The sequence below is a fragment of the Echinops telfairi genome, unplaced genomic scaffold (genome assembly GCF_000313985.2).
Source record: "Echinops telfairi isolate 266 unplaced genomic scaffold, ASM31398v2 ScPeMD7_2573;HRSCAF=3158, whole genome shotgun sequence".
NCBI classification, from domain to species: Eukaryota; Metazoa; Chordata; class Mammalia; order Afrosoricida; family Tenrecidae; genus Echinops; species Echinops telfairi.
In genome coordinates this window covers 349,753-362,573 of record NW_022106471.1, presented here as the reverse complement: position 1 = coordinate 362,573, position 12,821 = coordinate 349,753, and the positions used below count along the sequence as shown (strand labels likewise).

The following is a 12,821-nucleotide window of genomic DNA, read 5'->3' as shown; positions in this document are numbered from 1 at the left end:
GACGATGCCTTCCACCGGTCCTGCTGTTGCTCCCGCTCCGTCCTTGCTGGTAGATCGTACGTGGGAGTGGTGAATCCAGGTCGCCACTCCGTCAACCTTCAGCCTCGTTATAGTCCCAGGTAGGTCGCTCGAGTGTAAATGCCCGGTCTATGATTCCTGGATTGGTCGTGGGTCTGCCATCGTCTCCCAGAATCAACTTCCGTGCCTCCCCTTGTATCCTTTCCCTTTCTGCCGTGGTGAAAAGAACTTTTAGTAATTGCTGGCAATCATCCCAAGTGGGCTGGTAAGTGAATAGAACAGAATCTAAAAGGTTAATTAAGTCTTTAGGATTATCTGAAAAATTGGCGTTTTGTGACTTCCAGTTATACAAATCACTATTGGAAAATGGCCAATATTGGTAAGCTTGTTCCCCATCTGCCCAGGGAGGCCCTATGGTGCGTAAGGGAAAAGCTGCCACTGGCTCCGGGTCTCTGGAGTCCTGCTAGTTCGTTGCCAAGTCCCGTACGCCAGGCCGTCCTCTGGAGGAGGTGGCCCAGCGGAGCCTGACACTGATGCAGGGTTATAGGGAGGGGGCGAATTCCACTCCAAATCTATCAGGTCAGGATATGGAGTAGAATCCGGGAGGACAGGGGCTGATTTAGAGGGGCCACTATCGGTGGGTCCTGGTTTCGATTCTTTTTCCTTCTTGTTTCCCTTCGCCACCATAATTCTGCTGAGTCCTGATGGAGGCAGAATCTTTCTTAACCAGGGCGGGGGATTTTGGACCAGGTCCTGCCAGACTATGATGTATGGGATCTGATCCGGGTGGCCATGTGGCCTTTTATTAAAAATAATTTCTTTTACCTTAAAGATGACGTTAAGGTCAAATGTACCATCGCGGGGCCATCCCACCCCGAAGGTCGGCCACTCAGACTCACAAAAAACAATAAACTTTCCCTTTTTTACTTCTACCGAAAGGTTTTGAGCCCAATCCCTGACCTCCTTAAAATGGTCTAGGAGAATAGACAGAGGCATCGTCTGAGTCTGTCCCATTTCTGAAAAGGTAGAAGTTAAAACAAACAAAGACCAACAGTGCCAGCGACAAACCAAAAAACGGAGACAATAATACGAAACGGAGACAATGACAAAACGTTTAACACTTCCCTAATCCTTGGCCCTGCGACCAACCTGGTTTCCCTTCCAAAAGGTCCCTCGAGGATCGCGCCGGAAACCTACTGAGGGAGTGAGGGCCATCTCCCTTCACTCCCGACCAGCGACCCTCCAGCGCATCCACTTAGGCCTTCTGCTGGTCACCTTCAGGGGCCCAAATATCTGCACCGAGCAGATTTATCAGAAGTCCAACTCCTCCTCGGGTCCGGATTTCCGTTCGGGGGTTGGGGGGTGTCTCGGGATCCTGGGCGAGCCCCCAAAATGTTACTGCCGGCTATTCCTTTGGCTCCAGTAACAGAGAGGCGGACTCACTGAGGCTGCAAAGAACAAAGGAGTTTATTGACAACCCAAGCTAGGGCCCGAGTCCCAGCATGCCAACGCAGTGGCCACCAAGGACAAGGACCCCGTCCCTTGTAAGGGCTGAATTTTTATACTTTTCCACAGGTTCCATGAGCTAGGTAGCCCCTCCCCCACCCTCTCCTCAGGTTGATTGGCTTCTTTCATGACAGCTGATCCTATTGGTTCGGCTCCAGCCTTGAGACAGTAAAGGCTGATGGTGTTGGCTCCTGATTGGTTGATTTCAGTTGCAATCAGCGTCACTTCGGGGAAATGCAGGGTCAGTTTGGGGGAAACGGAAACTTAGGCCCACTCCGGGAGGCCCAGCCTGCTATGGGGTCACTGCTATCTTACATCACGAAAAAGAATTCAGGCTGAAGCCTGGTTTGTGATCCAAGTGAGTTTTATGAACCAAGCAGTTTCAGGTTTTACAGTAAATGGAATACAAGCCAGACAGAGTCCGAGGCCTGGTTGGCGGGTTGCACACGACTGCGTTGGACTGTGTAGCCAGGCCACGCTGAACTGTGTGGAAGCAAAACCTTTGGCTTTCAGGGGCCGCTGGAAGGCGTGGTCAACAATACTGATCAACCCCATTGGCTGATTCACATTCACCTGGCCTAGATGGGCTAATCCATGTGTAATGCCCACCTAGGTGTACCACCCCTTCCTGTCCAGCAGCTCCCAGGGAGAACGACTGGCTTTCTGCTCCTGTAAACAGTTAGTCTTAGAAATCACAGGGGGGTCACTATCAGTCAGCATTGACTCGCGGCAGTGAGAGAAACTCATGCATGTATGAACTGACGCTTAAAAATAAATCCTTGAGTTAGGGCTGTTTTCACTCTAAGAGTAATCTACTGACTCATACAAGCACAGCCTTTGCATTTTAACCCAAAAGTTAAAATGCTTTGTCCAAGGTCATGAACCAGATGCATGATTCAGGCCCTTGACTCTTCCTGGAGGCAGTAAGGACTATAAATCCAGCCAACCGACCTTCAAATCCCATGTCCGCTGCTTCCTATGAGGAAGCGCAGTCTGAACACCCATCATCCATTGTTAGCATCCATTCCTTTTTTTGGGCCTCCTCTCCCCCTGGTTCTTGAGAGCTCCTGCCTCTGAGCAAGTTTTTGGCTGGAAGCTGCCAGCCTTCGGCACCGAGCTCTGAGGGCAGGGATTGAGGAGGTAACAGGGCTCTGAAGAGGCATTTTCTCTGACACCCCACCCCACCCCACCCGACTACTTGGGTTTCTTGTCTCCTGAGGACCAGTGGATGCCAGCAATGCCTTTCCCTGCAGGGAGACATCCCTACTCCTGGGCCTGGTCAGTCCCAGCAGGCATCCCTGAGGGCCACCCAAAGGCGTGGGTCCAGTGGTTTCAGCTCTGCCCACACTGTAGGTCCCTCCTGTGGGAAACCGAGGATCAGGAAGAGAATGTATGTGGCTAGGTTCCTTACACTTAATGAAGAGTCTGGAAGGCTGGCTCCGGTGGAGGAAGGTCTTCACATTTGTGAGATAGAAGTGACTCCCACATCACACTCCTGACTAAAATTGATCCCCACAATCACCCCCATCATGGCGCTACTTTAAAGATGCCTCTTACAAGCGCACAGCTGCTCTCTAGGCGGCTGAAGTGCTACCTATCTCCCCAAACAAGTTCTACTGTTCTTACTCAAAGGGCAGTCCACCCCACCCATCCCTCCGCCCCACACCTGCTCCCAAACTGGTCTTAGGTTACTCCCCCAATAAGCTCAGAGACATCTAAGAGTAAGACACAGCCCACCTTGTTGCCTATGGGATTGATGGGCTTGTATGCCCCCAAATGACATAAACCCAGGGATGAATGACAGAAAAGTGGGTGAATGGAGAAATCGGACAGTGTAAGACATGGAAAAATAATAACTCATAAAGTATCAAGGGTTCGGAAGGGAGGGAGGGAGCGAGAGGAAAAATGAGCTGATACCAAGGACTCAAGTAGAAAAATGTTTTGAGAATGATGCTGGCAACAAATGTACAAGTGTGCTTGACACAATGGATGGATGGATTGTGATACGAGTTGTACAAGCCCCCAATGATTTTTTAAATTTTTTATAATTTTTCTACGGTTCATGTGGGAGGGTGGGGGGAGGAGAAAAATGAGCTGATATCAAGGGCTGAAGTAGAAAGAAAATGCTTTGAAAATGATGGCAACATATGTACAAATGTGCTTGGCACAATGGATGTATGTATGGATTGTGATGTTAGGAGCCCCCAATAAAATTATTTCAAACACTATATAAACCCATTGGAAAATGCATTTGCTCTTTTTCTCTTGTTCCTGGAAAGGTGAGCACCCTGCAAGCTTTGTCTCTTTATTTTCCCTCAATTGCCACAGCTGCTTCTCAGCCCGTCTGGGTAGCGATGCTGGACCTCACATCTCCGAGCTGAAGTGAGCCTATGAAGGGCCTGGGAGAGCACACATCTCAGGTGCTCAGCTCTGTGGGGCTTGTCCTCCGCGGGTATATGATACACATTCTCTCAGGCCGTTTCCTTTGCGCTGGGGGGAGTGGCACCCTGCAGCACACCCACCCACAGCTTGCTTAGAAAGACACAATGGAAGTTGTGCAGAGTCTGGCTTTATTGGATACACTGAAGACTGGATGGGGTCTCCAGTGTCCTTGGGTCTCCTCAGCCAGGAGACAGCAGACTCCACAAGGGACTCCCAGGGTTCAGAGATGGAGCACACACCTGACCTCCAGCCAGCCAGCCCTTCAGGGTGTCCCGGGGCCCCCCAGAGATCTGGGGCCTGGGGGGAAGAGCCGTGTTTGGAGAATGTCCTCCTGGGATCTTCCTTGGCTCTGCCACGATGACTTTGGGGGAATGGGTTCTGAACAGACAGACCTCTTTGGGGTGGAGAACGGTTTGGGTGAAGCAGTGGCCTGTCTTGGTTCCTGCAGGGGAGCCCTTGAGCTGCAGTTGGTGTTTGGAGGGCCTGGTGGCCTGAGGCTCCCTGTCTGGGGTCCTGTGCCTGGTGCTGGACCTGCCCAGGCCTGAGCCACTGGTGCTGGCGTTTCCTGGGCTTGGCATGCAGGGCCCTGAGCAGTCTCGCCCTGAGGTCCTGCTTCCTTCGGCCTTCTTTCTGGCAACAGATGCAGGGCCCTGGCCTGGCCCCTCGGGAGGCGGAGGCCGAAGCCGATGCCTATGCGGAGCCGCCCGGCCTCCTGGCCTGGTGCCCTGGGCAGTAGTTGGGGAAAAGCCAGCAGGTGGGCCCCAGTCCTGTACTTGGGGATAGGGCAGGAGGGACTTCGGGGCCGGAGGCACACCAGGCATACCGGATACTCCACGACTGGCGCTTGCCCGGTTGTGCCGAGCCACAGCTGCTGTAGAAACTGTAGTCGCAGGTCGTGGGAGATGCGGCGGTGGCCCAGGTGCAGCACCAGGGCCCGGGCCAGGGCCCCCAGGTCCTTGAGCTCTGCAGGGTCCCTCTCTCTGGCCACGCATCCCCCCTCCACTCCAGAGGACCCGGAGCCCCTGTACTGAGACGAGTGCCCTGGCTGTCTGGAAGAGTGAAGCCCAGAAGGGAGGCTGGGGATGGGGGAAGTGAGCGTGGAGCTGGGGGGTCCTTGGGGAGAGGGAGGGAAAGGAGGTGAGTTGGGTGGGGAGGAGTTCTGCAGCTGAGAGGGAGAGGTGGAGAGCAGGTAAGGAGAGGAGGGGGACTGTGGAAGGAAGAGAGGGAGGTGGTTCTGGTAGAAGAAAGTGGGGGATGCTGGGTCAGAGGGAGAGTAGAGATATGGGGTGGAGTCAAAATTAGAGTCTGAAGAACAGAGAAGTGGGTCTAGAGGGTGGAGCAGGGTGGCTGGGCAGAGGAGGACAGGGGATTGGGAGGAAGAGGGGAAAGGTGAGTGGGAAGAAGGAAGTGATGGGCAGGGGGAAAGAGGCTGTTGGTTGAGCGGAAGAGCGTCCACAAGTTGTGAGGCACCCTGAGAGGAGAGCCCAGGGGACACTGTGTTCTGCAGCAGCACCTGGTCCTTGTTTTGAGGCAACATCGCCTTGAATCCAGAAGGGACTTAGGCAAAAGGACCAGAGGATTGGAGACCCGCAGAGCAGGACCAGGATTGTAGAATCCTGAGTAATCAGGGCCTCCAGAGAGCGGGATGCAGCTCCAGCCTGGGGCCGACCAGGGGACACCTGGCCTTACAGCCAAAGGGGCAGCAGGCTCTCTGGACAGCAGGTGGGAAGGAGGGTGAGGCTAAGGGAGGTCTCTCATATCTTTGTAGTCGGTCCTTGAGGAAGGAGGCTCAGGGATGGAGGGTCAGAACTGCCTCTTGGGAGCTGATGGGGCAGCAGCAATGAAGAGGAGGATGGCACAGATCCCAGACTCTAGAGAGAGAAAAAGACAGAACACAAGCTATTGGGAGAACTGGCCCCTCTCTTCTTCCTTCTTGGCTCCCTCCAAGTCCACTCTCTGGACAGCTGACTCTCACTACCAGGGTGTCAGGGTCACTGGATGATGCAAATGGTTTGCACTCAACTGGACACCAAAGGTTGGCAATTCGGAACCACCTATGGCACTGTGCAAGAAAGCATCTATGGAATTACTCCAAACAAACAAACCAACAAAACTGAACTCACGGCCAAATAGTGGATACCAAACCACAGTGACCCTCGAGGACAGGTAGAACTGCCCCTTTGAGTTCTTTCCAAGCCTGTAACTTTTCACGGGAGTAGAAAGCCCTGTGCCTCTGCCCTGTCATGTTACAGCCACTGAAAACTGCAGAGTGGGTGTAGTTGGACTGGAAAACCCGCAGGATTGCCAGGAGTTACTCTTGATTGAACAGCGGCAGATTTGGACCTGGTTTTCCCTTCCACCAATGAGAGATGTGGAGGGAGTTCTCTCTAAGCTCTGCTGGTAGCACAGTCTGGGATCGATGATAGTCTTTATTTTTAGAACTGCCAAATATTTTAAAATTTTGTCCCAACAGTTTTATTGGCACATAATTTGCGTATCACACAGTAGTTCAATAGTTCAAACATATCAATGGGCATGGAATAGTCACCACCACATCACCCCCCCACATACACACCCAGTGGATGAATCCCCTTTAACATGAGTTGTGGAATCACAAGCCATTCTAGTGCTCCCTTCCTGCTACTGCCTTCATTATTATTTACTCCCAGACCCCTTTCCCTCCCTATCACACCCCCACTCCCCACCCCGGGATCCCCTATCAACCTTTGTGTCAGTTATTCTCATTATGCATCCACCCCTCCTGTGCTTCACAGCTGGGAAAACCCACCAGAAAACAATGGAAAAATCATACTAAGGTGGTAAGGCTACAATCATAATAGTATAAAGACAAAAGTACGAATAACACATAAGAAGGAAAAGAGCCCCATCAACATTCAGAAGGGCAGGGAGGAAATTTCTGTCATGGAACAAGAGATACTTGTTCCCAGCACAAATTCAGTTCCTGTCTGCAGGGAGGTCAACTGCCCAAGGCAGGAGTTCCATCGAGCACCATCAAGATTACAAGGGTCTCTGCCTGGTTAGGCTGTTGAGACTCTTGCCTTTGGCTAGAACGGACCTAGCCAGTGGCTCCTTCTGACTAGATATATGATTCAGTGGCTCCTTCTGACTAGATCTATGATTCTCTCGACCTCGGCTCCAGGGCTATTTCTTCTCTCTTTGGAGTTGGAAGGACTCATAGTGACCCTGATTTTTCCTTGTGGATCTCTCTCTGCCCTGCCCCCGCCCCCCACCTTTCAGGAAGGTGAGACCAGGGAAAAGGGTGAGGGGAGTGGCCTTGGAGGAAGGGGTGGTGATGGAGGCGGAGTGGAGGTGCTCAGTGCCCTGAGCTCTTACCAATCAGGATTCCCCTGGGCTGGGCTTTACGAGGCTTGTCCGCAGTGAGGGTCCCTGTGAGAGAGAATAGCTGCCACCCTGAGCTCCAGCCCCATCTTCCCTCGGGGTCCGCCACCCCAAACGCCTCAGTCTGGTCCAAATTTGTATCTGAGCTTTGCACTCCGTCCTCTTTCAGCCAGGCAGAGGTCTCCTGTGCTCCACCTGTTTCGCAGATCCCGCCAGCATGCTGGTTCCCTGCCGCACGGGCTGCCCTGGCTCCTGCTGCCCCCAACACTGGTGTCCTCTAAGCCGGGGCGTTGCAGAAATGGCTTATCACGCCCAGCAGCAGCGGGAGGAGCAGAGTAGCTAGCAGTAACAGTGGGGACAGCAGGTACAAAGCTTCTGGGAGACTGAGACTTTGTCCAAGGGGCGGCGACCCTGGCGCCGCCCCATTGGGAGCTAAAGGCCCCATTCCTCAGGGGCTGTTTTCCCTGCGGTCCAGTGCCTGTGTCACAAAGGAGAGGGAGTGACCTCACAGAATCTGCCCCTCAACGTTCTGAGACTTCCCTCAGATAACATCCAGAGGCTGGCCCTTGGCAACCCTCAAAGACAGCCACATTTTGGGGGCACTTGATTGCCCTTCAGGCTTAGCCCCAACCTCACCCTCTGTCCCCACCCACGGTGGGGTTCTGGACAACCACAGAGCTCTCTGGGCTTGGCCTCCCTGCCCTCCCCCTCCCCAGTGTCCTCTGCTTTCTGAACCGGGTGCACCTTTGTTCCCCCTTTGGGTTATGTTTATTATATGTTTTAACAACTGTTTGCTTAACAGATTATTCATGAAGATATGCTCTACATATCGTGTATTTGTACAATCTAACCACTTAAAATATGCAAAAAATAGGTTTTCTAGTTTATTCACAGGGTTGTATGAACGATCTAATGGTGGGACATTTTTGTTCTCCACAAAAGATTCCCTGTACCGCATTAGCCCACCACCTCCCAGCCTTTGCCTCCGGTCCCTGGCAGCCCCAAATCTACGTTCTGTTTCTATGGGTTTGCCCATCCTAGACATTTCAGATAAGAGATCATTTAACAGTCTTTTGTGAATGGCTTCTTTTAGGACGTTTTCAAGGTTCATCCATGTTGCAACGTATCAGTGATACTTTATCCCTTTTATGACTGAACAATCATCCATTGTACGGAGGTACCACATTCTGTTTAACCGTTCAGTAATCGATGGGTTGTTAAAATAGAAACATAGGTCATTTCACTTTTTGTCAGTGATGTCAAATGCTGCTCTGAACACTCATGTACAAGTTTATGTCTACTTATGTCTTGGGTCGGGCCCTATGAGAGAAATTGTTGTATCACATGGGAACTATATTTAATATTTTGAGGAATTTCCAAAGTGTCTAAGGTGGGGGGCACTAGGCCTCTTGCTCCATCCCTTATTTTGGAAATAGTAACATGAACTGATAGGATGTGCCCCTTCCGGACAAGAATGCTGTCTATGTCATGATCCCTATTAGACTGGTGACTACCTGTATATTTTGTTTTTTCAATCTTTTATTTTATTATTATTTGGTGTTTATCTATACAAGATATTCAGGATATGCAGGATGCCCAGCAAGACCATTGGACAGTCCCTCTCAGAAGGATAAATCCAGGGTATGGAATGGCACTGATGAACTACATAACTATCCGGTAGTTCTTTAAGATTTCCTCCCCTTACTATTAAGGTCTTTATGTAGTATACCTCATTAATCGTGTTAGATTTATGTATGTTCATTTGTATGTTTAAGATCAGTCAGTATATTGTAATCAAGATAGATGACCCTTCAGAGACAGTGACAGGAGTAATGGTTCCCAAAGGGTACAGGAAGTGAAGGGGTAGGGGACTTGATAGCACTGATGATTGCATAGCCCCACCCAATGTGATTGAATAATGGAACTGTGTGGGAAGAGAAGGGATATATTGGAATGAGTAAGCTTTGTCAATAAAAATATATATAATGTAAATATCTGATATTCAGGATGTATTTTCATTGTTACAAATTGAACATAATTAAATATAAAGCATAGTGATTAATCACACACACAAAATATGATACATATAAATATTAATTAAACATAAAGCATAGTGATTAATCACACACAAAATATTATATATATATATAATTCGCTGCCTGGCAATGCTAAAAAGAAAAGCCAGGGTAAAAAGAAAAGAAAATTCACTGCCATCAAGTTGATGTGACCCTACAGGGTAGTTAGGCTAAAACTCAACACCTTATTATTTATTCTGCCTTCTGGTTCATTTTAAATTTGTTCTAGTTTTTATTATTTTCTGCTTTCTTTTGGTTTGGGGTTTTTCTGTGTTTTACTTTGTTATTGCTGTTGGAGTTTTATTCTTTAGGCTTCTCTGTCTATGAAATCCAGCCTAGGTAACTCTATAGAGACAGTAGCTGGATGAATAGTTTTTTAGGGTTATAACAGGAGAGGCTGGAGGGAAATGGGGAACCAGTAATAATGAGCACAAGCAAGGAGAAAGTGTTGTAAAATTGATTGTAGTGATGATTGCACAACACCTTTTAAATATATTTAAAGCATTGAATTATATGGCATGTGAATTGTATATCAATAAAGGTATTAAAATTATATATTTTTAAAAGACTAATATTAACATGCAATAAACTGGATCCAAACAAGGGTATCCGTGGTTGTGTGTGACATCAGTAATTTCTTTTTTTGTTGTTTGCTCTTTTTAAAATTTTTAATTAAAAACATTTTGATAAATAATTTTATTGGGGCTCTTATAGCTCTTACAACAATCCATGCATCCATTGTGTCAAGCATGTTTGTACATGTTACTAGCATTACTTTCAAAACATTTTCTTTCTATTTGAGCCCTTGGAATAAGCTCCTCATTTTTTTCCTCCCTCCTCCACCCTCCCACCCTCATGAACCCTTGATAAATTAAAAATTATTATGATTTTCATATCGTACACCATCCACTGTCTCCCTTCACCAATGTTTCTGTTATTAGCCACTGGGTGGGGTGTGTGTGTCAATAAATCAATCATTGTGATCAGTTCCTCCTTTCTCCCCCTACCTTCCCCCTACCCTCATGGTATCACTACTCCCATTATTGTTCCTGGATTCTGTGTGTCCAGAGCTCTTATCTGCACCAGTGTACATGCTCTGGCCTAGCCAGATTTGTAAGGTAGAACTGGGGTCATGATAACGGAGGAGAGAAAGTATTAAAGAACTAGAGGAATATTGTATGCTTCCTCAGTGCTCTTCTGCAACTTGGCTGGCTCATCCCTTCCTTGTGACCCTTCTGTTGACAGGATGTCCAATTGTCTACAGATGGGCTTTGAGTCTCCACCCTGCCCCCACCTCATTCGCATTGATATGATTGTTTTGGTGTTTTGGGTCTCCTGATGCCTTGATCCTGTCAACACCTCATGATCACACAGCTGATATTCTGCCATGTGGGCTTTGTTGCTTCTCAGCTAGATGGCTGATTGTTTATCTTCAAGCCGTTAAGACCCCAGATGCTATGTCTTTTGGTAGCCAGACACCATCAGTTTTCTTCACCACATTTGCTTATGCACCTATTTTGTCTTTAGCAATCCTGTTGGGAAGGTGAGCATCATAGAATGCCAGGCTATTAGAACAAAGTGTTCTTGCCTCGAGGGAGTACTTGAGTAGAGGCCCAAGTACCTTAATACTTAACATATAAATAGATGTACATAGACCTATATTCCTATCGTTATAAATAAAATATATTTACATATGTACATGCCTATATTTATACCTCTATAAATGTCCTTTGCATCCTAATTCTTTCTTCTATTTCCTTTTATTTTCCTCTGGTCCCACTATCATGTTCAATCTTCATTTGGCTCTCACTAATTTTCCTCTTAGCTACATTGCACTTGATCAAACCCCACCAGGCATTCTACACCCGCTTCGCCATAGATTTTAAATTAGATCCCTTGTTGTTCCTTTGTCCCTGGGTTTGTTGGCTCCCCTTCCCCCACCTCCTCCTCTCCCATGTACTCCCTCCAGGAACCATTAATCCCATTGTTTTCTCCTCAGGATTGATTATCCTGCCTATTTTATATAGATAGACATGATAGAAGAAAAAAAAAAAGCCTATAAATAGTTCCAGGTCTGTCTGTTGACCTTTATGAATGTTTTCTGATGGAGTCTGATGAGGTGTCAAGCCCTGCCCCCAAATTCTATTTTTGTAATTCCTTGGGAACTTCATTGCTTTGCTCCCTTTGCTGCTCTGTTGCTCTTCCTTCATGTTTTGCCCTGATATTGGGGGTTCAAACCCGGCACAATTCCTGCACTGTGTCTTCAGTGTTGTCCCTCTGAGTAGCGCTATGGGTCAGTGAGGGACGCTATGCCTCTTGGTGGGGCTGGCCCTACGGTCCTCTGTGCATTGGCTGCTCCCAGCAGGAATAATATCGTCTTCGGGGCTTGGTGGGCCAAGATGTGGTTCTCTCTCTCTCTCTTTCCCTCATAGTTTGCTCCTGTGTGTTCTTAGCAGACCCGCCCCTCTGCATTCTTCTGAGGAGGGGGTTCATGGACATCAGTAATGTCTTGCTGTACTTTGTACAAAGTGTGCAAGGCAAAATGTGAGGGCTTTTTTGTTGTTGTTGTTTTTTTTGTGATATTTTGTTTGTGGTAACTCTTGACTTTGACATTGCTTAGACTTTATGCTTAGACTTAGCAGAGTGATTTTAGAAGGCCTGCAAAATGGAACACCAACAACAGAAAGCCGTGTGAGGGGCAGTCTTCCAGATCCAGCGTCCATGAAGAGACATGTGCAGTGAACTTTTAAGGATTGACTTAAACATAGAAAGGTGGCAAGGGATTTCAGGAGTAAACAATGAAGGCAGGAGGGGGGAGGGAGCACTAGAAGGGATTGTGACTGCACCACTCCTGTTAAAGGTGATTTAACCATGGGGTGGGTGCTCTAAGATTGATGTGGTGGGGGTATGGTGGGGGAGGGAGTGGGCAGAGGGGAGCTGATATCAAGGAATTCAAGAAGAAAGAAAATGTTTTGAAATTGACTGTGGTAGCAATTGTACAATACTGCTTGATGTGATTAAACTGTGGGATATTATGATATCTGTAAGAACTCCCAATACAATGATCAAAAAGTAAATTAAAAAATAAAATTTATGTGGTAAGGAATATATAATTCTCAATATGAGTGAACAATTGAATTATATGATATGTAAATTATATGCCAATAAAACTGTAAAAGCAGATAGAAAGGTGGTGATATTCCTCAAACAACTTCACTAATTCATTGGAATCCCACTCGTAATATCAGTGTTTTTTCTCTTTTTTGCGTCAGAACGCAGCAAACCTTTTCCAAAATCCACACAGAAAAATATGGGCACAAAAATAAGGAAGTGAACCTTGAAATACAGGTGCTTGGGTTCTAGTTCACGTCTCAAGACCTCAGTTTCTCTACCTGCAAAATGAAGAAGTAAATATATATA

General features: G+C 47.9%; 1 protein-coding gene across 1 annotated transcript; it reads right to left on the bottom strand.

Moving 5' to 3' along the window:
* Positions 1 to 4,075: 4,075 nt before the first annotated feature.
* On the bottom strand, positions 4,076 to 7,680 carry PRR30 (proline rich 30). The gene is made up of 3 exons (XM_030886648.2): positions 7,522 to 7,680; positions 7,321 to 7,374; positions 4,076 to 5,837 (listed from the first exon to the last, which is right to left on the bottom strand). Exon 3 carries the CDS (start codon positions 5,501 to 5,503, stop codon positions 4,229 to 4,231), a length of 1,275 nt encoding a protein of 424 aa, XP_030742508.1. The 5' UTR covers positions 5,504 to 5,837; positions 7,321 to 7,374; positions 7,522 to 7,680; the 3' UTR covers positions 4,076 to 4,228.
* Positions 7,681 to 12,821: the final 5,141 nt, after the last annotated feature.